Consider the following 27,777-nt stretch of genomic DNA (forward strand, 5'->3'; position numbering starts at 1 on the left):
GGGCCGGGCATCTGCGAAGGGGCTTGGGTCTTAGTATTCGGAGAGTAGCCATGTCCACAGTGCGACCACAGTCCCCATGGTAAATCGTGTCCTCTGTCAATCAAGCATCCTTTTCCTCATGTTATGATATGGGCAGAAATTTGAGAACCCTTAATAGGAGCGTATATTTTTTCAACACAGTCATCAATCACACTGCCTATTTGAACATGTAGCAGATATGATTCATTCCATTCTGTGTGAGTGAGGACTCCAAACAATATTTATTATGAAACAAGATGAGGCATCAGCCATATTATGCCTTCCTGCTTAGAGAATATATTGCCCATAAATTCAGTAGATGGAGGGCTGGATATCAATGTAGTCAGGTTTACCAACACGTGACAATTCTCTCTGGAGCATTGTGAAATACTCCTTCACAACAATTGCTAAGAGTGACTGTTTTAATTCTTCTGGCCATCAACATGGAAGAAGTCCAGAAGGACACAGGCAAAAATATTATTTTGCAGAGAAACAGGAGAAGCATAGATAACTTCTAACTAATACACATAGAGCCTTCGTGGGCAATATGTAGCATCCAATTTCAGGTTATCTAAGCTGTAGTTCCTTTCTTATCTCTAAGCTTCAGGATAGTCCTACAAACATAGCAGACTGGACTCAGCTATCACAGTGAGGAGCTGGAGAATCAGGGCCCATGATTCAGAAGAAATTCATCAGAGACAAGCAGTGGGCGATGAGGTGGTCTCTGAAGGGCAGGAGATGATGGGTACAAGAATCAGTGTTGGCTGGAGTGTCAGAAGCCAAGGAACGATTTATGGAACATGCAAACATTCTCTAGATAATTCCCAGATATGTGTAGGTAGGAGAGTTTGATAAAAGACTCTCCCTCCTGAAAATAAATGACTTGGGTACTAAAGGAAAGTATGACCTCATAGACCGACGAAATTTGGGACATTTAAGCTACATGGGCTGTTTACGAGTTATGTGTTCTGTGCCATCAATCTTAGGCTAGTGCCACCGTGTTTTCAATGTCATAGATTTATGATGTGTTTTAATATCTAGGAGGACTAGTTTCCCCATATTTTCCCTCATCCTCGTTTTTTTTAAATCATTGCCTTATTTTTCTTCTCCTTCCTCAAAAACTGTCTCTCCACTGGGGGAAAAAAAAAGAAGGAAAGGAAAGTCACAATTGTTGCAAATGCGTTAAGTACTTAAACCTATGAAAATTTTGAAAAATTCTATACTAATACAAGCTTACAGTTTCAATGTGAAGGCACAGCTACACAATGCAGGATGCAGAAACTGAAACAAAATGAAGAGCAGGATTTGATTAGTGCATGCAACACATGAGCTGAACTTTGGAGCAGGAACTAGACCTTTCTTGAGATTTTCCTTCACTTTGAACCCTTGTAGGACCCAATCTTCTGCATTTTCTTTCTCCCCTTGGTTTTTCTTTCTTCCCTGAGGCTGGGGGAACTAAATTTTCTCTGCTAAGCATGTGATAATGCAAAGTGGGAAATACTCTATTCAGAGCTGGTTCTACAAGTATTTTGAAGTAGGCAAACTGTTTTCTACCCCTCTTTTCCTAGATGTGTTCTTTACTTCTCTTTTTGGATCATTCACCTTTTCTCCTCATGTAACTAAGTCCTATTACTTTCTTACCTGCTCAAGTTCAACATCTGCTCTTAGGAAAAGGTCTACTTTCAATGATTTATACCTTAATTTTAATTAAAGTCATCATGTTAACCATCTCCAGCTTCTGAGACTTACTAGAACCCAAGAATTTTTTCCCCCTGTGTTATAAGGATTTCAGATATCAGGAAGTAGGAAGTGCTTCTTGGGGCATCTAAAATCATGATAAGTAGGTGGCTAGATTTGCACTTCAATAGAAAAAGGTAAACAAAACTATACGTAGTGTACAAGCCTTATACTCATTTTCAATAGTCTTATTTGTTGTTACATTATTCTTATATTTCCATTGAGTCTATGCCTAACTGAAAGAAAGGTTAGATACACATAGTAATTGAAAAGTTCTAATAGTTGATTATGGATGAAGGGCATGTAGGTAAAAAGCTCTGTTTAGAAGTCAAGGGTACAAGTTTTCATTTAGTTGCTAAATACCTCTGAGGCAAGTCTCTTTACCTTTCTGGACTCAGCTTCCTTTTCTATGCAAATACATCTTTAATTACTGAAGAAACCCAAAGCAGAACCCTGATAAGGTCACATCTAGTTCTGAACACAAAGCCTCTATTATGCTCTTCTCTGGATAACAAGAGCTTGTTGACTTTATGACATAATCCAGGAACAAAGGAAAAGAATTAAGACTTACTGTTAAAAACAAAAAGCGCCTATAGCAGGAAGCTGATATACAGAAGGCCTTCTGAGAACACTGAGAACGGTTAGCAAAAAGTGGAAAGTCTGACGGTACTGTATAGTCATGGCGTTTCTCTTCATAACAATGATTTTTCCTGCCCTGACTAAAATAGAGCAGCTTTTATTGTCACAAGCACATGTATAAATATTACTGGCAGTAAGGTTATAGTCATACAGGATAACTCCTTAAACATCTTCTTTATTTTGAGATTAAAATTTGGAAAAGATGACTGGTAGTTCCCCACATTTCTGAGTTGCCATGGATACCTGTCGTCCACATCCAGAGCCTGCAGGTTGCACTCAGGGAATCTTGCCAGCTCGTTGATGATGTCACTGAAACCTGCTGCTGCGGCGATGTGCACACACGTCTTCCCACTCTCATCGTCGTAGTTGATTATGGATGGACCCTGGTGATGGCTCAGAATGATGGAACACAGAATTCTATTTCCACTCTGGAAAACAGAGTCAAAAAAAGCTCATTAGGTACAATCCAGTGCTCTTCCCTGTCTATGCAAATTAAGATAAAAATTCAAAGCAAAAAAAATTCAAAACAACAACAACAAAAAATTCATTTTATCAAACCCACAAACAAATTTCCACTTGTCTCAAGTCACTGCAGGGATTTTTGTCTCCTGTAAGAGCTAAATTGTCTTCCATCATCAGTGAACTAAGGAGGACTTAAATACAGGTGTAATTGACTGACATCAGAGCTAGCACAATGGGTGGGCCACCTAGATGACTTCCTCATTAAATATATTCATTTTGTTTCCCCCACTTGCTGTAGAGGTTAACCCCTGAGAAGCTGGCAGAGTTAATTTTAATGTTAACAAAGTGACTATGATGAGTACTGACTAGTGACATAATGATGATCAGAATGATCTGGTAATGGTCAAATTGCTATAAATTGCATGTAATCTAATTGTCAAAAATCCTTTGTGAAAAGAAGTGGGTCATAATTTAGTAGCTAATCGATAAAAAGAAATAAAAACAAATAAGTATGAAAAGGAAAGAATTTTAGGCAACCATCTAAACTGGGTTCCTCTTTCTGTGTAGGTGTATAATAAGTTTTTATCTTATCTTTTTTTTTTTTTTTTTTTGGCTCTGTGGGTCTTCATTGCCGTGCGTGGGCTTTCTCTAGTTTCCGCGAGCGGGGGCTACTCTTGCTTGCAGTGCAGCGCGCGGGCTTCTCATTGCGGTGGCTTCTCTTGTTGCAGAGTACGGTCTCTAGGGCGCACAGGCTTCAGTAGTTGTGCCGCACGGGCTTAGTTGCTCTGTGGCATGTGGGACCTTCCAGGGCCAGGGATCGAACCCATGTCCCCTGCATTGGCAGGCGGATTCTCAACCACTGTACCACCAGGGAAGCCCTTATCTTATCTTTGAAGGGAGGCTATTCTACACTCTTTTTAGTAACCTGTCCCAGCCTTAAAAGTCACCAGCTCTTTCTTGAGAGTGTCCTACATCTCTTCAGCTTAAACAAATGAGTAAGTAAATGCTGTGCATGTCACCTTTCATTGGACTGAAAAATACAAAAAACACTGCATAAGCATTTGCAATTTTAGATGACAATAAATCCTCAGTGGTCAGTAAATTCTAGTTTTATCTCACACAGTGGAAAAGTCTTATCTTTCAGATTTCTCCTGATATCTGTGTAAAGATCATAAAACAGTCCAAATAATTCATCAGCATTATAATTTTCTCAGTGAATCTATAGAGACACTGTATCTCCACGCAGCAGGTCTTACGGGAAGAATGGAGGTCTCTAGGAGGCGTGAGGAGCAAGTTACAGAAACGGCAGAGACACGCTCTAGTTCTGGGGGCCAGGAGCCAGGTCACGTGCCAGGCTCAGGGTCCTGGGCAGAAAGAGTGTTGAACATCTTTTTTTTTTTTAGCATCTTTATTGGAGTATAATTGCTTTACAATGGTGTGTTAGTTTCTGCTTTATAACAAAGTGAATCAGCTGAGAGTGTTGAACTTTTTTAAAGCTGCAATTCTAATACATTCCAAGTGCTATTCCACAGCCACCTCCTAATAAATTTTCCCATGTAACATTTCTTTTGGCATTCCTCCCACTTTATTATCCCAGTTTATTTGACCCCAGGGCTGTCTTTTAGAACCTCTGAGTCAGTTTGCACAATTCTGTGGAAGAGCACCCTTTCATTTTTGCTTTTCCTCTTCCTTTCCCTCGCCTCTCCCTGTTTGCACTGAGGACTCTCCGGATATCCCGTTACTCAGCGTGGCTTCACAGGGAACCATTACACAGTGAACCCTCGAGTGTGCTCCCACTGTATCAGGGGACTGCAGCTGATACAAGTTCTGCAACCTCTTGCAGGACCAAAGGCTCACGGCACTCAAAGCTCTCAACTTTGAGCCCCAGCAAGAGTGCTGAGTGGGTTTTAAATGTTACAACCAGGGCCAGCTACATAATTTATGGGGCCCAGGGGAAATGTGGAGCCCCCTGCTCACATGGCAGAGGAATAATGTATTCCCTTCTTCTATGGTGTCTCTCTGGACCTGTCATTGCGATTTTTATTTGCTATTTAGTGTCACACTCCCTTGGGCTGGGCATTCTCACGGTGATTGCAAACCCTCACAGGTGCCTAGGGCCCCATCTTGCAACTCAGCACATGCTCAATCCTGACCCTCCCTGAGTCTGTGCCCAGACCCCTGCCAGGGGACTGAGGAGCTGGGGCCTGAGCATCTGTCCCAGGGCAGCAGGGAGGTGGGACTGTGTGAGCTGAGGCTCCAGTGTCCTATTAGACTTAACATACAAAACACAGATTCAACGACAGAATTACTGAGAATTTTCAGATGGCCACAGAGCATGATACCCAGAGCACAGAGCTCCCTGCTGAGTGTGGGGCATCTGTGGCTTTACTGGTCACACACCCATAAAGTGGGCCCTGCCAGCAACCTTCTTCCTTTTTTCCTTCTCACCTTCCCCCTTACATCCTCTTTCTCCCTCCATTCTTCCTTTGTCTCACAATGACTTTTAAATAATTCAGATCAATGACTTTAGTTCTATGGCATGCCTGTCATCAAAAGGTGGCTACAGTGAACACATCTAAGCTTTCATGCCTGCTTTATCAGCTTTTCTAAGGTTCTTTCACCTGATGTTACGTAAACATATTTTGAGGGGTCTGAAATACGGTATATTTAAAACAATCAAGAGACCCCTCTCCCCTTTTAAGAAGCACTAGCCATTGGAGAAGGAAAACAGAAGCAAAAAAGAGTGTCCACTCAATGAATTGATTTTGTTTATGGTTTCCTGGAAGAGCAAAGGAATTCAGGTTGCCACAGTGATTCAAACAGCAAAACACTCTGTCACGGTTCTCCTTCTGTGTGGGATGGAGTGTCAAGCACAGATGGAAAAAACAAAACTTACTTCTTACACACTGTCTTCCCCTCTCCTTGCCTGACCCACAGAGGAGCCATTCTGGAAGCACCCAGCTGAGATAGAGGCTGCGGCCCAGCACATCTCAGTGGGCCTCTTCTGAGTTCCTGACCAGACAGTCCCAGGCAGCATTTCCCTTGCAAGCTGGAGTCTTACATGGCTTTTCTGGATAAGAGAAATTCCACCCCCTTACACTTTCCCTCCAAAATGCCTTTTGTCCTGAATCTTCCAGACAATTCCTTTGTCTCTAAACCTGGCCCTTACTTACAACATTGTCATTGCCTTTTTTTTTTTTTTCTTTGTAAGAATATCCTCCCAGGAGTAATGGTGATAGCAATGTTTACCGAGTGAACGTTCTGTGCCCAGCACTGCATTTCCACGTTCTAACTCATTTAATCCTGACAACAACTTCATGAGGTAGGTACTCGTATCATCCCATATTGTAGAGGAGAAATTGGAGGCACAGAGGGATTAAGTTGCCCACTGTCACAGCCAAGAGGTGGCAAAGCCAGGACTGACTGTCTGCAGAGCCCTTGTATTTCACCACTACACCATTTTGTCTCCAGTTAAAAGTACGGTGTATTTATTTGATCCTGCATGTTCATATGGGAGGAATTTAAGTGAAAACTGCTGTTGGGATCAGCAACATCAGTAGCAATGAAGTGCGCCTTGCCAACTGAGACCTTCTTCCAACATTAGGTGCTTTAAAAACCTTTCCTAGGAGGGTTGCCACGGTGCACCCTCACAAGAATTTGAGAGAGCCCTGGAGAGTATTAGTTTGTGAGTTGAGTCCCTGGCTCAGTGGTCTCCTGGTAACAGCATTCCCTTCTTGGCAAAATGGGCTGAGTGTCAGTCAAAGGAGTCTCCAGGCCTGGGAAGCCTTGGTCACAGACACCAGGAAGCACCAGGAGAGAAGAAATGGGATGCTGCCCAGAAGGGCCCTTAGGAAGAATGGAGAGTGGGTTTCTGTTTGGTGGGAATATCATTCAACAGGGGAAGAATATTGTATAGATATTATGGAGCTCTAGAAATCTACATTGGGTGGCCAAATGAGATTGTGGATTTACTTATTTTTGCTGCATTTTTGTTCTTTTTGTCCATGGGTAATCCATAAAGTGCCTTCATGTACTCTGAAAACTGCTGGGAACTACCGAGTCCTAGTCATTTTCTCTTTATACCTCATGAGGGAGGGGAATTCGCAAGAAGCCTTGCCAAGAAGAAAGTTGAATTAACATACAGGAATTTTGCTATAGGAGACTGATAAAAAACAAGATTCCAGTATCTTGATCGTAGACTCTTATTCATTATTTATTTATTTTTGGCTGCGTTGGGTCTTCGTTGCTGCGCACAGGCTTTCTCTAGTTGCGGCGAGCGGGGTCTACTCTTTGTTGCGGTGAGCCAGCTTCTCACTGCGGTGGAGCATGGGCTCTAGGCGTGCGGGCTTCAGTACTTGTGGCATGCGGGCTCAGTAGTTGTGGCTTGCAGGCTGTAGAGCTCAGGCTCAGGTAGTTGTGGCGCACGGGCTTAGTTGCTCTGTGGCAGGTGGGATCTTCCCGGACCAGGGCTCGAACCTGTGTCCCCTGCATTGGTAGGTGGATTCTTAACCACTGCGCCACCAGGGAAGTCCCGATTGTAGACTCTTTTTATTCTAGGTGATCTCCCAAGGAGTCTTAACGCAAGATTCAGGACTAGTTGTTTATTTGTTAACGTGTTGACGGCATTAATTCTATGGTGGGTTCTTCAGGGAGGGAACTCCAATCTCCATCCTTCTCTTGGAGGTAGGGGTCTGTTTGTCGCATGACAGTGACTGTACAAAGCAGACGTAAGGGTTTTAGGTCACATGGCCCTTTTAAAGGGCTGGGTGGTTTTGTGCTATGAGAACACTGGCCCGTAAGTTCAGCTGGAGCCAGATGTGTTAGACTGGAATGGAGCTGGAGGGGAAGTTTTACTAGTTTGTATAGCGTGAACACTTGAGAGTTGAGGGTTTGGGGCTAACTAGAGGACAAAGGGGCCCAATATCCTGGCTTGGAGTCAGGACCATCTTCATGGTTAGCCCCTTTGGACCCAGGCTTTCTGCTTGGCCTGACTCCAGAGGCTGCTGTATCCCAAAGCCTGGGGCTGACTCTCCTGGAGAGCTAGTGGAAGTTAGAAATGGGGGGATGGGCAGTGAGGCATGGTGACCCTCAGTTGCTGAACTACTTCATTTCACAGGTGCTCTAATGACTAATATGGAAAAGCCCCCCATGAAACCTCCTTCCCTGCTGTGTTAGTGTGTAGACAGCGTCTAGCTTCTGCTTCTAGCTGTCTGGCAAGGTGACATTCTCTAGGACATCTCTGCATTGCCCTTGCCACACCTATGACTGGGAATCTTTCTGCTGAAATGGGGTCTAGCAAAGAGTAACTCATAACAAATATTTGCTGAACAATGCATAAACAAATAAATAAAAACAAGCCTTACCAACTATGGGCAAAGCCAAACGAAATAGAGTTTTACTCATCCTTTTCTTAGCTTCCCTTTCTTTTTCTCACTATCTCCCGCCTTTCACTCTCTTTTCGCTTCTTTCCTCACTTGTGTTTACTCCTAGGTGAGTTCCTGTCTCTTCTCTGTCTACCTCATCCCCTTCTTCTCTGCAACCAAGCACTGGGGAGCTGACACATGCAGGCCACTTTAACTTAGGCTACCCTTCAAGACAGCTCAGTCTTTGCTCGCAGGGTAATGGGGTTGATTTCATAAATTTGACTTTCTCTTTGTTTACTCTGGGCTTATGTGGCTTTGTAGTTTTCCTCTTATCAAGCACTGGGAGTTGTGTGGCCTGAGTCTCTGTGGGCGTGGGGTATGTTTGGGTAATGATAACCTCCCTGTGCACTAGTTTCACCACCTGTGAACTGAGGGGTTGGACTAAATGACTTGTGTGGTCCTTTCCAGTGCTAAGGCTCTTCCATCTACGAACCGGATCCACTGGTCTATGACATTTGTAATTATCCTTTGGCACTCTGAATATATTTAAAGTATACTTACAGGACTTTGATACAGTTCAAACAGTTGACTACAGATCTTGGCCACCACGGGAAGGAGGAGGATTCCATGCTGGACCAAATCAGTCTCAGGCACTGGGGTTGATGGTTATATTCAAGAGCTCCAAGGGTATGTGTATGTGTATAATTTCCTTAACCACATAACCACATACTGAATGAACAAACATGAAATAGTTTTATATTACTGCAGTTCTTTTCTTTCTAACCTCCCTTGAAAAATGCACTGAAAGAAGAGTACTGCTGAGGAAGATTCCAGATAAACACATTTTCTAGGTTTAGAAGGAAGGAGCTAGAGGTGAGATTTGAGGGGCAGTAGATACTTGCCCTTCTCACTGACCTGCCATCATATCTATCCTAGAATTCCTATCATTAGAAAAAACTCCTTGATACTAAGCCACATGGACTAAGGCACGTGGACTTCCCTGGTGGTGCACTGGTTAAGGCAGCTGCCAATGCAGGGGACACAGGTTCGATCCCTGGTCTGGGAAGATCCCACACGCGGCAGAACAACTAAGCCCATGCGCCACAACTACTGAGCCCGTGTTCTAGAGCCTGCGAGCCACAACTCCCAAGCCTGTGCACCACAACTACTGAAGCCCATGTGCCTAGATCCCATGCTCTGCAGCAAGAGAAGTCACCACAATGAGAAGCCTGTGCGCATGACCAAGGGGAAGACAGGATGAATCTTTACGATGTAATGAGGAGATTATTAATATTCTAGTACGGTTGGAGTAAAGCCTATATGGCTTGAAGAGGAAAGGGCAGGGAGTGGGGTGGGTTGCAGAGAGCTTGTTCATGGCAGTAAGTGCAAGTCAAGGAGTTTGTTCGTTACCAGAAAATGGCACTTGGTGAAGGTTTTTGAGCCAAGAACCAGCAGTGACCATAATTGTTTTGTTGTAGTAACAGTTATGTTAGTACATTCCTTTGTGATTTGTAGAAAGCACTTGGTGCAATGTGAGAATAGATTGGAGAAGGAAAGGGCTGAAAGTAGGAATACAGATACTGAAACTGTTCAGGTGGGAGACAGGGGAAGCTTGATCTAAGGCACTGATGGTAGGTGTACTAAATTGTCTCCATTTGTTCTTCCCGGTTAACTCTCCATCTTTTTTCATCCTGCTTTTCATCCTTTAGCATGTATGAATTGCATCAAATGGGCCCCTTTGCCCTTTGGCTTCTGGTTGGGATTGGCCAGTGAGTGGTACTGACAGGAGATGGATGTAGGAGGAAAGAGTGATTGGGGCATTTATTCTCCAGTTCCCTCCCTGCTAGGCCACAGTTTGACTGTTCCATCAAAGTCTACAGTTTCCATCCTAGGCCCTTTCCTACAGCTACAGCTTTTGCTGTGTCTTAGTAACCACTGCCTCCCATGCCCTCCCAGATGCCCTAATGGCAACCTGCTGTTGTGCGTAAATAGCCTCTTTATGAATCTATGCTCAAATAATCCCATCTGAGTGGGTTGTTTCCTGCTGGGGCCAATTACAATACACCAATACACCAATTGGCCAATAACCAATTACACATGAAGGATGATAAGGAAGCAGTGTCCATGGGCCACATGATGGCCTTTGGCTTGGGCTACCGGGTGGATGGGAATGTGACGGGAAGGAGAGATCATGGATTCAGTTTGAACATGCTGAGTTTGACGTGTCCATGGGAAATTATGGGAAGATGCCTGGTAGAGCTGGAAATGTGAGTTTAACGTTCAAGAGAGAGGTCAGAGCTGGATTTTGATCTGAGGAAATTCTGAGTAGAATGATAGTTGAAGCCTTAGGAACCGATGGGCTTTCTGAGGAAAGGGGAATGAGAAAAAGATTAATGACTAAATTTCTGCAGTGTTGAGGAGTGAGAGGAAGATGAGTCCGAGAGATACCTGTGTAGAGTCCTGATAAGCTAGTGTCATCACAGATAGGCAAGAACATGCCCCGAAGGGCTGAGATTCCATCAAGGGAGACTGTATGCAGATAGGGACAGAGTTCTGCTCAGTGTTAGCCCAGAGAGAGCCATGCAATCTGGTCTCCTGGGCAGATGGGGGAGGTGAACAAGGGCAATGGGCCCACAGGAGGGCACCACCAGCTACCAAGGGACCCAAGAAATGGGGGCTGAAGTGAAACTTAGTTTACTTTTTGGGCCCAATGTTTCAAATCTTTACTGCTTTGGCTGCCTGGGTCAAATACAGAAGCTTTATCAGTTCAAAGTGCTATAGCTTTAAATATGGTCTCATATAGTTGAAGAGAAAAGCAGGAAGTTCAGTGAAAGGAATTAATGACAATGGGAAATAGACTCATTTATGTGGAAAAACTTTATGAGGAACACAGCGCTGGCCCTGAGTTATAAATGAAGAAGAAGGCTAACGGTGGCAAGTATAATCCCAGCTGCAGCTGACATTTGGAATTACCCTCAGTCTTCTTCGCAGAATAAAGGGCAGAACACACCACTTCTGAATTTTACTGCCAACCGCAGGGAGGGAGACGGTGTACAGTTCCTCCAGAGTGTGATTCTTAACCTTTTGGCGAGGGCGGGGGGTAGTTACAGATCCTCATTGAAGAGTTGAAGAAACTGTGAACACCTTCCTCAGAAAATTGTATGCTAACATCCTCACACATAAGAACATGCAATATTACATACAACTGTAGGGGTCCTAGAAGGAACCTGTCTTCTAAATCTTTCCCCCCACAATGCCAGATGCAGAATAGGTGCTCATGAAATTTTTTTTTTCTCATGAAATATTTATTAAGCTATTGAGTATATAAATGTGTGAGGCATTATGCTTATTATACAAAATCATGGTCAAAATGTAAATATCTTAGGTAGGAGTAGCTAAGGTTTTAGAACCCATTAATACGAATTCATTTATCACAGTGGTTTTCAACCCCAGGTGGACATTACAATCTCCTGGAGGAAGGGAAAACTTTAAAAATTACTGACACCCAGGCTCCACCCCAGACAAACTGACTGAAAAACTAAGGGTGTGGGGCTTGGGTATCAGTATTGCCTAAAAGCTCTTCAAATGATTCTAATGCGCAGACAGGACTGAAATCAATGTAGCAGGTTAAAAACTATAACATTTAGTAGAGAGAAAGAATACAGTATGTAGATGAGGGTATGATAACTAAGCTTTCATGGAGGAAATTGGGAGCCATCATAAAAATGATAATCTATTCCAATTACAAAGAATATTACACATCACTGTCATGAGCATGGTCTCATTCATGCCCCAAAGATACACCTACAGTTAAGCCAAGCAGGTTTAGGTGACTCTTTTCAGAACAAAGCCAGGTCTGTTAATGCAAACTCAGATCTTCTGAGTCGAGCACATTTTTCTTTGGATTTTGCCAAATTGCCTCTTGGAGGATCAAAACAAGGGTTCCCACCCATGAAGAGCCCAACTCAGAAGGGGTCTGGAGTGGGGTCTGGGAACCTGTTGTTTTACAAGCACTGCTGCTGATTCGATTGCAAAGCCATCTCCCAAGCAGCAGCTCTAAACTGGGCTGTGGGAGAGGAAGGTGGAGCAGAGGAGGCATATCAGTCAGAATTACCCGGGGAGATTTTTCAAAATGCACATGCATGAGCCCCATCCCAGATCTGTGAAATCAGAAAACAGGGGCGATGGGAGTGAATATACAGAATGCTTGATTCTGATACCACTCTCACCTTAGCTGAGAGCCAACACATGTGGGATACATCTCGGCTGCCCAGCCAGGCTGCCCTGGGGCCACTGCTCCAATGGTGACCCCTGACCAGCCGGAGGGCTGGGCTCTGGGCAGGGGCTGGCATGACGGGAGCTGATTAGATACTGAAAGTATGGAGGAGGGTGCTAAGGGCAGGTGAGGATGACAAAAACATGCTCTGTTCACCTCACAGTTTTGCAGGGCTGGCCCTGCTACAGGGTAACTGAAGCCAAATTTGTAGGAACAAAAACAGAGTAGTTTCCAAATCACTTCTGTTTTGCCCTTATCTCAGGCACACATGTCAACCCTGAAAGTGCCAGGTGCCCTTCTCTGCTGTGTGTGGCATGTGAAAACACCTGAGTGAAACCACCATCAGGGCGTGCAGAATCACAGGGATCCTGGCAGCAGTTCAGCAAGGGTGCCCTTATTGGGCTGATAGAAATAAACAGTGGGGATGCCTAGGTTAGGCATGAAAAGACAGAATGGGCTAGCAAGTTTGTTGAAAGGATGCATAGTATCGCTCTCCTCTCAAGGACAGAATAGGTAACTCTTAATCATTCCCTTTGAATGATTTCCTTAGAAGACACTTCAATAAATGTTAGCTATGGTCACTCTTTCACTTTAGTCTCAGTTTTCCCCTCTTTGGGTTTTGTGGTTTTTTAAAATTTTTGGCTGCACTGCACCACACAGCAAGTGGAACCCCAGACTAGGGATCAAACCCGTACCCCCCGCATTGGAAGATGGAGTCTTAACCACTGGACCACCGGGAAGTCCCAGTTTTCCCCGCCTTGGACTGTAGATTTCTATTTCTCTGGTCACGTGTACTGATACAGACTCCCTTTTGGGATAGTGAGGTAGGGTTATGAGCCACAATTTTCACTGGTCAGAGTACCATTGTTCAGGGTCACCTCTGCTTCAGAGGATTTGGAAGGAAGAAGAGAGTCATGGTCCAAAGACTTTGAAGAGACTTTCCTAATAATTCTTTGAAGGGTTATCCTGGTACACTGTGAGCCAGCAGCAATCATTGAGATGGAGAAAGAGAGAGTGAGAGAGAGAGGGTGTGTGTGTGTGTGTGTGTGTGTGTGTGTGTGTGTGTGTGTGTGTGTGTGTGTGTGTGTGTGTGTGTGTGTGTGTGTGTAACAGCCGAGGTGGGTGATATTCTGTAACTCCTCCCCCTCTTTACCTTGGCAGGATTTCTTCTCAGCAACTGATGTACCCAAATCCTCCAAAGTGACAGGTTTGCTGTTGCTGCTCTGGATATGAATGAAAGGAAGAGGGCAGCATGTATCTTACTTGCTCTGTTGTACATATAAAGTCCACATCAGTGCTGGGACTGTACCTTTGAAAATTCCATCTTTCAGGTCTGACATACTCAGAATTGTTAACATTGCTTTACACCATTTATACTTGAGACAAGCTCACTGGCTAACTTCTCACCTGCACAGCCCAGTGGAGAGCCGTTTTAAAGTCTTTATCCACAAGGGTGGGGTCTGCCCCCTTCTTCAGCAGCATTTGGGTGTGTTGAGGCCGGTTGTGGAAAGTTGCCCAGTGGAGTGGTGTCATTCCCTACAAAACCACAATCAGAGGGACACAGATGAGCACAGGATATCAGGAAGGAAAACGCAGCACACTTTCTCCTCAGGCCTGAGGGCATCACCAGATGTGCTGGTTGCTGCCTGTCAGTTCATTCGTTCCTTGAGCCATTCATTCAACAGATACTTATTGGGCTTCTACTTGGTGCCAGGCAAACAGGTGTTAAGGATACTACAGTGAATAAGATAAATAAGATCCTGTCCTCGTGGGAATTACACTGTGGTAGAGGAAGATAGATAATAAATAAATGCACACAAACAATGAAAAGGATTTTCCAGATTGCTGAATGCTATAAAGTGGTTGAGAGTTCGTGCCCCAGTCCGGGAAGATCCCACATGCCGCGGAGTGGCTGGACCCATAAGCCTGTCTATTTTACTACGGTATCCCCAGGGACTGAACCAAGGCTAAATAAACAGCTGTTGAATGAATGAATGAAAGAATGAATGAATAGGGAGAGGAGGAGAAAGATGTGAGATGAGGTTGGAGAGAGGCAGGGCTGATCCTGGGAGCGTGGGATGGGGAATACCCTGCATAAGGCCTTTGGATTTTATTCTAAACTCAATAGAAAGACAGTGGGGGGTTTTAAGCAGATGTTACATTGTTTAGAAGAAATCACTCTGTGGCAGCTTGGAGAACAGATCTGGATGAGTCAATCTGGTGAATCCTACCTTCTTTCAGAGCTTAAGGTCACACACTATAGGCATCATTTAATAATAAGATAAGCTTTTCTGGGAAACATTTGCCAAAAAGAACCAGTATTATTTGGGAGTGTACTATGAAAAGATGGCCTCTTCTCCTTGACGATGGCTCTCAATAATATGAAATGTATCTAAAATGGTTCTAGATTAAGATGCCTGGTAAAGGGAGCAGAGGACGTAGGTAGCTTTCTCTTTTTGGAGCTGTCTCTGCAGGTAACATAAAGATAATGTCACCGCCTTGCCCCTTCTCTGCTCATCCAAGGTGAGGTGAGTGGAGAAGATGGGCCTCAGCCTAGCTAGGAGTGCAGAACTAATATTATTCCAGAATTAATATGTATTGATCTAGAGATCTTTATGAGTTCTTATGTATATCATCTCACTTAATCCTCCAAACAGCTTTTTGGATTTAGCATTGTGGTGAAGTCCACTATGTGCTCACCAAACTCTACTTCCTCTCCCTCCAGGGCACATAGTCAGTCTACACTCCCCAGCCTCCCAGCAGATACATGTAGCCACGAGGCTGAGTCCTGAACATTGCAGTGTGGACAGAAAGGATGGAAGGATGGAAGGATGGAAGCCCCTACCCCTCCAAGGTCTGTCTAGAAAACAAAACCTATGTTGTCTTTGACATATTTTCTTCTCCTCACCTGACAACGGAATGTGGAGGAGGACAAGGCTCAAGAATGTGCTGGAATCATGTGATTAATCAACTCAGGACCCTGACTGATGAGGTAGGACAGGGTCACCTCATCAACCAGCACTGGGCTATGAAGCAAGCAGGAATTAAGCTTTTATTATGTCAGGCCACTGAGATTTTGAATTGTTTGCTATAGCAGTTGGCCAACTCTGACAGGTGCCACTGTCCTTCCCATTTTGTGGAAGAGGAAGCTAAGCCCTAGGGAAGTTTACAAGTCAATGATCGAGCTGAATCTAGGGTGTGATGTTTGTGGGGCTGTGAGATTAGAATGTTAAACCCCCTTGACCAGTTCCATATTCTAAATCATTACATTATGGTCTGCTTTCAAGTTTCACATAACACTGAGCCTCCAGATACTCTTAAGGATATTTCAAGAAATTGGTTCCATATGGAAAAGAATGCTGGTCTAAAAACAGTGGAATGTCTTGTTCTTATTCCAACAGCTGAATGTTACTTTGGGTTCAGAATAGCTCAAAGCATTTCAATGGGTCCTCTTCATTTTTTAATTTGACCCACTGGAATTAGACATCTGGACTCCAGGGAATCAGATTCTTTTTACTGTGCAAGGATTATTCCCAGTGCTGAGTCCCATGTGCTTCAGAATCATTGGCTTCCTTATGAAGTGCCACCTGTATCCAGGGTTAAAGACATTGGAGACAATTTTGAAGTCACTAGGGTGTTAAGCTCCAAGAAGGCAGGGCCCTTGTCTGCCTGTCTGAATCCCTGGAGCCTAGAACAGTGCCAGGCACATTGTGGATGCTAAGCAAAGGCTTATTAAATGACTGAGTGACTTCTTACTGTTCTTGATTGAATTTTTTGCTTTTGCAAAATTTGGCTTTGCTTTCTAAAATCATTCAAAGAAGAAAGACAGAACATGACTTCTTTATAGAAAATGAACTTGTCTGATACGATCATTGTTACCAATTGTTCAACTGAAACCTGTTAGAATTCTTGATGAGCGCTCCAAATGAGGTAGATGGCAATCACTATATGCAGAGATATAGATCTAGCAATATGAGAATTCAGTGTGAAATTGTGAATTAAACTGTCATTATGCACTGTTAATCCTTGTCTCCTAAATATAGCTTCTAGGCTTTAAGAGTTATTCTCTTAAAACAACAACCACCCCTCCCCAACCCACTGCTAGAAAAAACAAAACAAAACAACCCTCCCCACCTCCTGCATGCTATGGTAAATGGTGGGGAGGGGCACTACCATTTTTCATATACCTACTTGGTGCCAAGAACTTTATTCACTTCACTGAATCTTTACAACAATCCTAAGAGATAGGTATTTTTAGACCCATTTTACAGGTGAGGAAACTGAAACACAGGTTAAATAGTGGGTTGGCCAAAAAGTTCGTTGGGGCTACGGACAAACCCAAATGAACTTTTTGGCCAGCCCAATAATTTCCCTAAGGCCACTGACTGGGTACAAGGCAAAGGTGGGATTCAAATCCAGGTCTCTCCAACTCTAGAGGAAAATGCTCATTCCACACATCAAGCTAGTAGACTTTCAATTTTGGAAATGAGCTCAGCTGCTGGACAATTTTTTTCCTTGTGATTTTAGCTAGATTCGGGGTCTTCTCACTGTCTAGAATGGTGATTCTCAGTAGCATCAGGGCTGCCACCCTTTACTATTATTTGTTTCGTTTGGCATCACCTCTAGTTTTCTTCTAAAAGTGCAGCTGGCAAATATTTATTTTTGTAAGGTATTGAAATATACATATTCTCCCCCCACTCCTCCCCTACCCTGCAATTTGGGATCAGTGTTATAATAACTGTTGATCCTCTGAGTGGCCCCAAATCAAGACTTGAAACACTCCTTTACTTCTCTAAATAATAATATGTTATATAATATAAATTTGTATATTTATATTACAATATAAACAGGTTTCAAACATTCACTCAAGTCAAGGGAAACTTCCTGTTGCTATTTTTTTCAATTGGGCTAATGAGAAATACAAATACATCCTCTTAGTAATATGAAAACCAAAACTTTTAGAATCAGCTCAAGTACAGCCCTTTGTATTGCACAACACACTTTGTTTAGGAACTTTTTCCTACAACTGCCTCCTCCTTCCTTCAGCTTCTATTAACACAGCTAACACATCTTAGTTGTGTTATGTTAGGACTCTGGTGGCCATTTAAGGGTCAGACTTCAGGCTTGGCAATTGGCATTTGCACTGAGCTGTGATAGGGACCAAGATTAGCTGTGATACACTTAAAGGCAGAGGCTGTGGCTCATTCACTGTGATATGCCCAAGTACACATTAGGTGTTCAAGAAGTGTTCATAGGAAGAATTAATTAGTGAATTGCAGGTTATCCAGGCTTCCTTGAATTCATGGGGAGTGTAAGATACTAGAGTCTGTCGAACGCAAGCCAGCCACCTGCGTCCAAACTGTGAGGCTCCTCACTGAGTCACTGAGGACTCAACTGGGCCTTCAAAGAATCTAAGGGCTGAAAATCTAGGAGCTACCTGAAGATATATTACAACAAACACCCAGATGACTCTTGTAACAGTAGAATTCCACTTTCTTGAAAAAGAAGGAGTATTGGCTCAAACAGTGAAGAGTAACTTACATTCATTTAAGAACACAGCTCTCTAGAATGTTTTGGAGGGAAATGTTAAATTTTGGTTGACTTAGGCTCCATCTCGAGATAGCTGATAGGACTGTGTGTGGTGATTGCTGGGTGCATAGCGGGGCTGTTTTGGAACACACTCTTGTACAGATGAGTAATTCTGTGCCTTGAGCCTGTGCCACCAACATTTCAGTTAAGGGCTTTCAAGTCCTATTAGCTTCTCAGACCTTTTTTCTTTTTTTCCAAAACCACTGTAACTTTTATGTTTTATGAAGCAGAAATCTGATGAAGTGCTTAGCAGTTTTCATGTTTCAGAACTGCACTTTTAGACCATCTCTTGCAGACGCTGAAAGACACAGAGAGAGAATGTGTGATGTGGCTGGGTGCTTGGTTCACCCCTCGCCTTGGTGCACTGGGAGCAGAATTTTAGCAGGTGTTTGAAAGATCAGCAAAACAATTCTAGATCATCTGAAAGATCTAGAATTTCACAGAAGTCCAGTTTGGCTCTGTTTGACATTTTAATATCCACACATTATTAATGTTGTGATTACCTCTCACAGAAGTTATAGAGGGTCTTCTGTGTACAAAAGATTGGAATAAATGATGTACTTGAAAAGATTCTAAAAAAACCTAGATGGTTAGCAGTGCTGTAATGAAAGCCATTTTCTTCAAATTTATTTGGGAAAACTTACAATTACAGATCACAAAGATTAGTAGTGCATTAGCAAAAAAAGCTTGCATATTAATACTGCAAATTTGTTCTTTAAAATAGTTTGATATCTGTTATTCAGTATAATTTTTTTAAATTCTATATATTTTATTTTATGTAATTTGAAACATTTTTCTGAGAAGGGATCCATAGGCTTCCCCAACATACCAGATGTGTCCATGTCATGAAAATGGACAAGGACCCCTGCCCTAGAATCTACAGTACATTTTTGAAGATCTAGAAAAATATAAAATCTTAATTTTTTGAGAGGAGATTTTGGAAATAATTAAAAGTCACCTGGAGTCAAGCCTGGTAAATAAAATGGGTCACTGAGTTGGGTCAACAAAACAAAGAGAGAAAAGGCCAATAAAATAAAATTATATGACTTTTTCTTGAATTTAATAATGTAATTATTTATCTAAACATGTATTTTTGGGGGGACTCTACTATGTGCAAGTTACTGAACTAGATTCTAGGGACACAAAGATAAAAAATACTGCCCCTAGAAAATTATGGGGAAAGGAGGGTTGGGGGAGAGAGGGAAGTGAGGGCTCCTAAGTAGTAGTGACTCTACTCCATTTGTTAAGGTGTTCATTTTTAGGATAAAAATTCTGGTTCATTAAAATTTTTTTGCTTTATTATTTTACCTTTTGCCAACTGTAAAATAAAAAGATTTCTAGGGTCCGGGACTATTTCTACTGATTTTGCCTTTATAGTGCACAGTCTCTGCTTATGCTTGTATCTTAGGAATGTTGTAAGTGGGTTTTAGTGCTAAGAACTATATCCAAAGATTCACATCTGTTTTTGCAACTTGGATTTATTTTCTGAGAGTGCTGCTGTAATGGAAGTTTGGATTGTCAAGCCACTCACAAAAATCTACTTATATCAGAATGTGCATTTAATATAGGATCAACAATCTATCCTAAATACCATGCATAACAGTGCTTTTCTGGATAAATGCATTCAAAGTTCTAACCCAGATGCCAACATTTCATAGCCACTCTTGATGGGGTGCTCTTCCTGTCAAAGCTAAAATGAAAGCAGGAGAGGTTAGGTTCCAAACTTAACTCTCTGTAGCTGCAACAGACAAGCCTCTCTCTTTGTCAGTGATTCCCCTGAGGTCCAGAAGAACAAAGGCACAAAGGACAATCTGACCCATCTGACCCATCTTGCCTTTCCCACAGTGTTAAACTTTACAGTGTGAATAGCTTCTAAATAAGTCACTTTATAACTAAGCAGTGTGGTTAATGAAACAGGAAAAACAAACATCACTGGAATGAGAACACAGAGTTCAGAAATGGAACCATATATTAAAAAAAAATCTTGTAACAAAGTAAAAGAAAATTTAGCATAGCGTAGTTATGTCCCTAGGGGTAGGGAAGGCCTTCTTTAAAAAGATACCAAAAGCAAAAGCAACAATGGACAAGAATGATCATTTTGATTATATCATATTTAAAATTTTCTGTACATGAAAAGACATCATGAACAGTTCTAAAATAAGGAACAGACTATGAAAAAATATTTGCAATCCAACAGCAAAGGATTAATGCTCAGAATATAAAATAAACTCCTATGAATCTGTAAGAAAATTACAAGTAACACAACAGATGAATGGACAAAGGATCTAAACAGGCAAGTCACAGGAGATCTAAAAATGACCACTGCACCTATGAAATTATGCTCAATCTCACTGGCTATAAGGGAAATGCAAATTAAAACAATAACAAGAAAATCCAACAATAGGAAAACAGTGATAAACACCTTTTTACACTATGGGTGGAGCTATAAATTGATGCAGTCGTTTTGAAGAACAACCAGGCATGCATATTAAAAATAAAAATAGGGAACCATGATGCAATGTTGGTGGGAATGTAAACTGGTGCAACTACTGTGGAAAACAGTATGGAGGTCCCTTAAAAAACTAAAAATAGAACTACCATATGATCCAGCAGTTCCTTTCCTGGGTATATATCCATAAAAAATGAAAACACTTATTTGAAATGACACATGCACCCCAATGTTCATAGTAGCACTATTTACAACAGCCAAGACATGGAAGCTACCCAAGTTCCCATCAATAGATGATTGGATTAAGATGATGTGGTGTGTGTGTGTGTATATATATATATATATATATATATATACACACACACACACACACACACAATGGAATATTACTCAGCCATAAAAAGAATGAAATATTGCCATTTGCAGCAATGTGGATGAACCTACAGAACATTATACTTAGTGAAATAAGTCAGACAGAGAAAGACAAATACTATGTGATATCACTTATATGTGGAATCTAAAAAATAATGGAAAAGAATGTATATACAAAACAGAAACAGACTCACAGATACAGAAAACAAATTTTCCGTTACCAGTGGGTGGGGGGAGAGGGACAAATCAGGGGTACAGGATTAACAAACTACTATATATAAAATAGATACGCGGGACAGAGGGGGAAGATGGCGGAAGAGTAAGATGCGGAGATCACCTTCCTCTCCACAGATACACCAGAAATACATCTACACGTGGAACAACTCCTACAGAACACCTACTGAATGCTGGCAGAAGACCTCAGACCTCCCAAAAGGCAAGAAACTGCCCACGTACCTGGGTAGGGCAAAAGAAAAAAGAGTAAACAGAGACAAAAGGATAGGGATGGGACCTGTACCAGAGGGAGGGAGCTGTGAAGGAGGAAAGGTTTCCACACACTAGGAAGCCCCTTCGCGGGCGGAAGATGTGGGTGGCGGAGGGGGGAAGCTTCAGAGCCGCGGAAGAGAGCACAGCAATAGGGGTGCGGAGGGCAAAGCGGAGAGATTCCCGCACAGAGGATCGGTGCCGACCGGCACTCACCAGACAGAGAGGCTTGTCTGCTCACCCGCCGGGTGGGCGGGGGCTGGGAGCTGAGGCTCAGGCTTCGGTTGGAGTGCAGGGAGAGGACTGGGGTTGGCGGCGTGAACACAGCCTGCAGGGGGTTAGTGCACCACGGCTAGCCGGGAGGGAGTTCGGGGAAAAGTCTGGACCTGCCAAAGAGGCAAAAGACTTTTTCTTCCCTCTTTGTTTCCTGGTGCGCGAGGAGAGGGGATTAAGAGCGCTGCTTAAAGGAGCTCCAGAGATGGGCGCGAGCCGCGGCTACCAGCGCGGACCCTAGAGACGGGCATGAGACGCTAAGGCTGCTGCTGCTGCCACCAAGAAGCCTGTGTGCGAGCACAGGTCACTATCCACACCTCCCTTCCGGGGAGCCTGTGCAGCCCACCACTGCCAGGGTCCTGGGATCCAGGGACAACTTCCCCGGGAGAACGCACGGCGCCCCTCAGGCTGGTGCAACATCACACCAACCTCTGCTGCCTCAGGCTCGCCTCGCATCTGCACCCCTCCCTCCCCCGGCCTGAGTGAGCCAGAGCCCCCGAGTCAGCTGCTCCTTTAACCCCGTCCTGTCTGAGAGGAGAACAGACGCCCTCCGGTGACCTACACGCAGAGGCAGGGCCAAATCCAAAGGTGAGCCCAGGGAGCTATGCGAACAAAGAAGAGAAAGGGAAATCTCTCCCAGCAGCCTCAGGAGCAGCGGATTAAATCTTCACAATCAACTTGATGTACCCTGCATCTGTGGAATACCTGAATAGGCAATGAATCATCCCAAATTGAGGAGGTGGACTTTGGGAGCAAAGATATATTATTTTTTCCCCTTTTTCTCTTTTTGTGACTGTGTATGTGTATGCTTCTGTATGAGATTTTGTCTGTATAGCTTTGCTTTCACCATTTGTCCTAGGGTTCTATCAGTCCGTTTTCTGGTTTTTCTTTTTTTACTTAAAAATTTTTGTTTCGTAATAATTATTTTTTATTTTAATAACTGTATTTTATTTTATCTTACTCTATTTTATTTTATCCCCTTTCTTTCTTTCTTTCTTTCTCTCTCTCTCTTTCTCCTTCCTTCCTTCCTCCCTCCCTCCCTCCCTCCCTCCCTCCCTTCCTTCCTTTCTTTCTTTCTACTTTTTCTCCCTTTTATTCTGAGCCGTGTGGATGAAAGGCTCTTGGTGCGGCAGCCAGGAGTCAGGGCTGTGCCTCTGAGGTGGGAGAGCCAACTTCAGGACACTGGTCCACAAGAGACCTCCCAGCTCCACGTAATATCAAACGGCGAAAATCTCCCAGAGATCTCCATCTCAACACGAGGACCCAGCTTCACTCAACGACCAGCAAGCTACAGTGCTGGACACCCTATGTCAAACAACTAGCAAGACAGAAACACAACATCACCCATTAGCAGAGAGGCTGCCTAAAATCATAATAAGTCCACAGACACCCCAAAACACACCACCAGATGTGGACCTGCCCACCAGAGAGACAAGATCCAGCCTCATCCACCAGAACACAGGCACTAGTCCCCTCCACCAGGAAGCCTACACAACCCACTGAACCAACCTTAGCCACTGGGGACAGACACCAAAAACAACAGGAACTACGAACCTGCAGCCTGCAAAAAGGAGACCCCAAACACAGTAAGATAAGCAAAATGACAAGACAGAAAAACACACAGCAGATGAAGGAGCAGGATAAAAACCCACCAGACCTAACAAATGAAGAGGAAATAGGCAGTCTACCTGAAAAAGAATTCAGAATAATGATAGTAAAGATGATCCAAAATCTTGGAAATAGAATAGACAAAATGCAAGAAACATTTAACAAGGACCTAGAAGAACTAAAGATGAAACAAGCGACGATGAACAACACAATAAATGAAATTAAAAATACTCTAGATGGGATCAATAGCAGAATAACTGAGGCAGAAGAATGGATAAGTGACCTGGAAGATAAAATAGTGGAAATAACTACTGCAGAGCAGAACAAAGAAAAAAGAATGAAAAGAACTGAGGACAGTCTCAGAGACCTCTGGGACAACATTAAACACACCAACATTCAAATTATAGAGGTTCCAGAGGAAGAAAAGTAAAAGAAAGGGACTGAGAAAATATTTAAAGAGATTATAGTTGAAAACTTCCCTAATATGGGAAAGGAAATAGTTAATCAGGTCCAGGAAGCACAGAGAGTCCCATACAGGATAAATCCAAGGAGAAACACGCCAAGACACATATTAATCAAACTGTCAAAAATTAAATACAAAGAAAACATATTAAAAGCAGCAAGGGAAAAACAACAAATAACACACAAGGGAATCCCCATAAGCTGATCTTTCAGCAGAAACTCTGCAAGCCAGAAGGGAGTGGCAGGACATATTTAAAGTGATGAAGGAGAAAAACCTACAACCAAGATTACTCTACCCAGCAAGGATCTCATTCAGATTTGATGGAGAAATTAAAACCTTTACAGACAAGCAAAAGCTGAGAGAGTTCAGCACCACCAAACCAGCTTTACAACAAATGCTAAAGGAACTTCTCTAGGCAAGAAACACAAGAGAAGGAAAAGACCTACAATAACAAACCCAAAACAATTAAGAAAATGGGAATAGGAAAATACATATCGATAATTACCTTAAATGTAAATGGATTAAATGCTCCCACCAAAAGACACAGACTGGCTGAATGGATACAAACACAAGACCCATATATATGCTGTCTAGAAGAGACCCACTTCAGACCTAGGGACACATACAGACTGAAAGTAAGGGGATGGAAAAAGATATTCCATGCAAATGGAAACCAAAAGAAAGCTGGAGTAGCAATTCTCATATCAGACAAAATAGACTTTAAAATAAAGACTACTAGAAGAGACAAAGAAGGACACTACATAATGATCAAGGGATCGATCCAAGAAGAAGATATAACAATTGTAAATATTTATGCACCCAACATAGGAGCACCTCAATACATAAGGCAAATACTAACAGCCATAAAAGGGGAAATCGACAGTAACACATTCATAGTAGGGGACTTTAACACCCCACTTTCACCAATGGACAGATCATCCAAAATGAAACTAAGTAAGGAAACACAAGCTTTAAATGATACATTAAACAAGATGGACTTAATTGATATTTATAGGACATTCCATCCAAAAACAACAGAATACACATTTTTCTCATGTGCTCATGGAACATTCTCCAGGATAGATCATATCTTGGGTTACAAATCAAGCCTTGGTAAATTTAAGAAAATTGAAATTGCATCAAGTATCTTTTCTGACCGCAACGCCATGAGACTAGATATCAATTACAGGAAAAGATCTGTAAAAAATACAAACACATGGAGGCTAAACAATACACTACTTAATAACGAAGTGATCACTGAAGAAATCAAAGAGGAAATCAAAAAATACCTAGAAACAAATGACAATGGAGACATGACTACCCAAAACCTATGGGATGCAGCAAAAGCAGTTCTAAGAGGGAAGTTTATAGCAATACAATCCTACCTTAAGAAACAGGAAACATCTCGAGTAAACAACCTAACCTTGCACCTAAAGCAATTAGAGAAAGAAGAACAAAAAAACCCCAAAGTTAGCAGAAGGAAAGAAATCATAAAGATCAGATCAGAAATAAATGAAGGAAATGATAGCAAAGATCAATAAAACTAAAAGCTGGTTCTTTGAGACGATAAACAAAATTGATAAACCATTAGCCAAACTCATCAAGAAAGAAAGGGAGAAGACTCAAATCAATAGAATTAGAAATGAAAAAGGAGAAGTAACAACTGACACTGCAGAAATACAAAAGATCATGAGAGATTACTACAAGCAATACTATGCCAATAAAATGGGCAACCTGGAAGAAATGGACAAATTCTTAGAAATGCACAACCTGCCATAACTGAATCAGGAAGAAACAGAAAATATGAACAGACCAATCACAAACACTGAAATTGAAGCTGTGATTAAAAATCTTCCAACAAACAAAAGCCCAGGACCAGATGGCTTCACAGGTGAATTCTATTAAACATTTAGAGAAGAACTAACACCTATCCTTCTCAAAGTCTTCCAAAATATAGCAGAGGGAGGAACATTCCCGAACTCATTCTACGAGGCCACCCTGATACCAAAACCAGACAAGGATGTCACAAAGAAAGAAAACTACAGGCCAATATCACTGATGAATGTAGATGCAAAAATCCTCAACAAAATACTAGCAAACAGAATCCAACAGCACATTAAAAGGATCACAAACAATGATCAAGTGGGGTTTATTCCAGGAATGCAAGGATTCTTCAATATACGCAAATCAATCAACGTGATACACCATATTAACAAATTGAAGGAGAAAAACCATATGATCATCTCAATAGATGCAGAGAAAGCTTTCGACAAAATTCATCACCCATTTATGATAAAAAGCCTGCAGAAAGTAGGCATAGAGGGAACTTTCCTCAAAATAATAAAGGCCATATATGACAAACCCACAGCCAACATCGTCCCCAATGGTTAAAAACTGAAAGCATTTCCACTAAGATCAGGAACAAGACAAGGTTGCCCACTCTCACCACTATTATTCAACACAGTTTTGGAAGTTTTAGCCACAGCAATCAGAGAAGAAAAGGAAATAAAAGGAATCCAAATTGGAAAAGAAGAAGTAAAGCTGTCACTGTTTGCAGATGACATGATACTATACATAGAGAATCCTGAAGATGCTACCAGAAAACTACTAGAGCTAATCAATGAATTTGGTAAAGTAGCAAGGTACAAAATTAATGCACAGAAGTCTGTGGCATTCCTATACACTAATGATGAAAAATCTGAAAGTGAAATCAAGAAAACACTCTCATTTACCACTGCAACAAAAAGAATAAAATATCTAGGAATAAACCTACCTAAGGAGACAAATGACCTGTATGCAGAAAATTATAAGACACTGATGAAAAAAATTAAAGATGATACAAATAGATGGAGAGATATACCATGTTCTTGGATGGGAAGAATCAACATTGTGAAAATGACTATACTATGCAAAGCAATCTACAGATTCAATGCGATCCCTATCAAACTACCACTGACATTTTTCACAGAACTAGAACAAAAAATTTCACAATTTGTATGGAAACACAAAAGACCCCGAATAGCCAAAGCAATCTTGAGAACGAAAAGTGGAGCTGGAGGATTCAGGCTCCCTGACTTCAGACTATACTACTAAGCTACAGTAATCAAGACAGTATGGTATTGGCACAAAAACAGAAACATAGATCAATGGAACAGGAAAGAAAGCCCAGAGATAAACCCACGCACATATGGTCACCTTACCTTTGATAAAGGTGGTAGGAATGAACAGCGGAGAAAGGACAGCCTCTTCAATAAGTGGTGCTGGGAAAACTGGACAGGTACATGTAAAAGTATGAGATTAGAACACTCCCTAACACCATACACAAAAATAAGCTCAAAATGGATTAAAGACCTAAATGTAAGGCCAGAAACTATCAAACTCTTAGAGGAAAACATAGACATAAATCACAGCAAGATCCTTTTTGACCCACCTCCTAGAGAAATGGAAATAAAAACAAAAATAAACAAATAGGACCTAATGAAACTTAAAAGCTTTTGCACAGCAAAGGAAACCATAAAGAAGACCAAAAGACAACCCTCAGAGTGGGAGAAAATATTTGTAAATGAAGCAACTGACAAAGGATTAATGTCCTAAATTTACAAGCAGCTCATGCAGCTCAATATCAAAAAATCAAACAACCCAATCCAAAAATGGGCAGAAGACCTAAATAGACATTTCTCCGAAGAAGATATACAGATTGCCAACAAACACATGAAAGAATGCTCAACATCATTAATCATTAGAGAAATGCAAATCAAAACTACAATGAGATATCATCTCACACCGGTCAGAATGGCCATCATCAAAAAGTCTAGAAACAATAAATGCTGGAGAGGGTGTGGAGAAAAGGGAACACTCTTGCAGTGCTGGTGGGAATGTGAATTGGTACAGCCACTATGGAGAACAGTATGGAGGTTCCTTAAAGAACTACAAATAGAACTACCACGTGACCCAGCAATCCCACTACTGGGCATATACCCTGAGAAAACCATAATTCAAACAGTCATGTACCAAAATGTTCATTTCAGCTCTATTTACAATAGCC

The 27,777-nt window shown here is 42.1% G+C and overlaps 1 protein-coding gene across 1 annotated transcript in view; it reads right to left on the minus strand.

The window, feature by feature from the left end:
• Positions 1-27,777, minus strand: part of ANKRD55 (ankyrin repeat domain 55) — a 107,211-nt gene that overhangs the window by 19,534 nt on the left and 59,900 nt on the right. The window contains exons 6-7 of the mRNA XM_030759624.2: positions 13,903-14,031; positions 2,638-2,822 (exon numbers count right to left, since the gene is read on the minus strand). Of these exons, the coding sequence (XP_030615484.1) occupies positions 2,638-2,822; positions 13,903-14,031 (314 nt within the window). The remainder of the gene's footprint in view (positions 1-2,637; positions 2,823-13,902; positions 14,032-27,777) is intronic.

Source organism: Delphinapterus leucas, chromosome 3 (genome assembly GCF_059928025.1).
Source record: "Delphinapterus leucas isolate spDelLeu-1000000601 "Yukka" chromosome 3, BTC_Dleu_Yukka2, whole genome shotgun sequence".
Classification (NCBI taxonomy): Eukaryota; Metazoa; Chordata; class Mammalia; order Artiodactyla; family Monodontidae; genus Delphinapterus; species Delphinapterus leucas.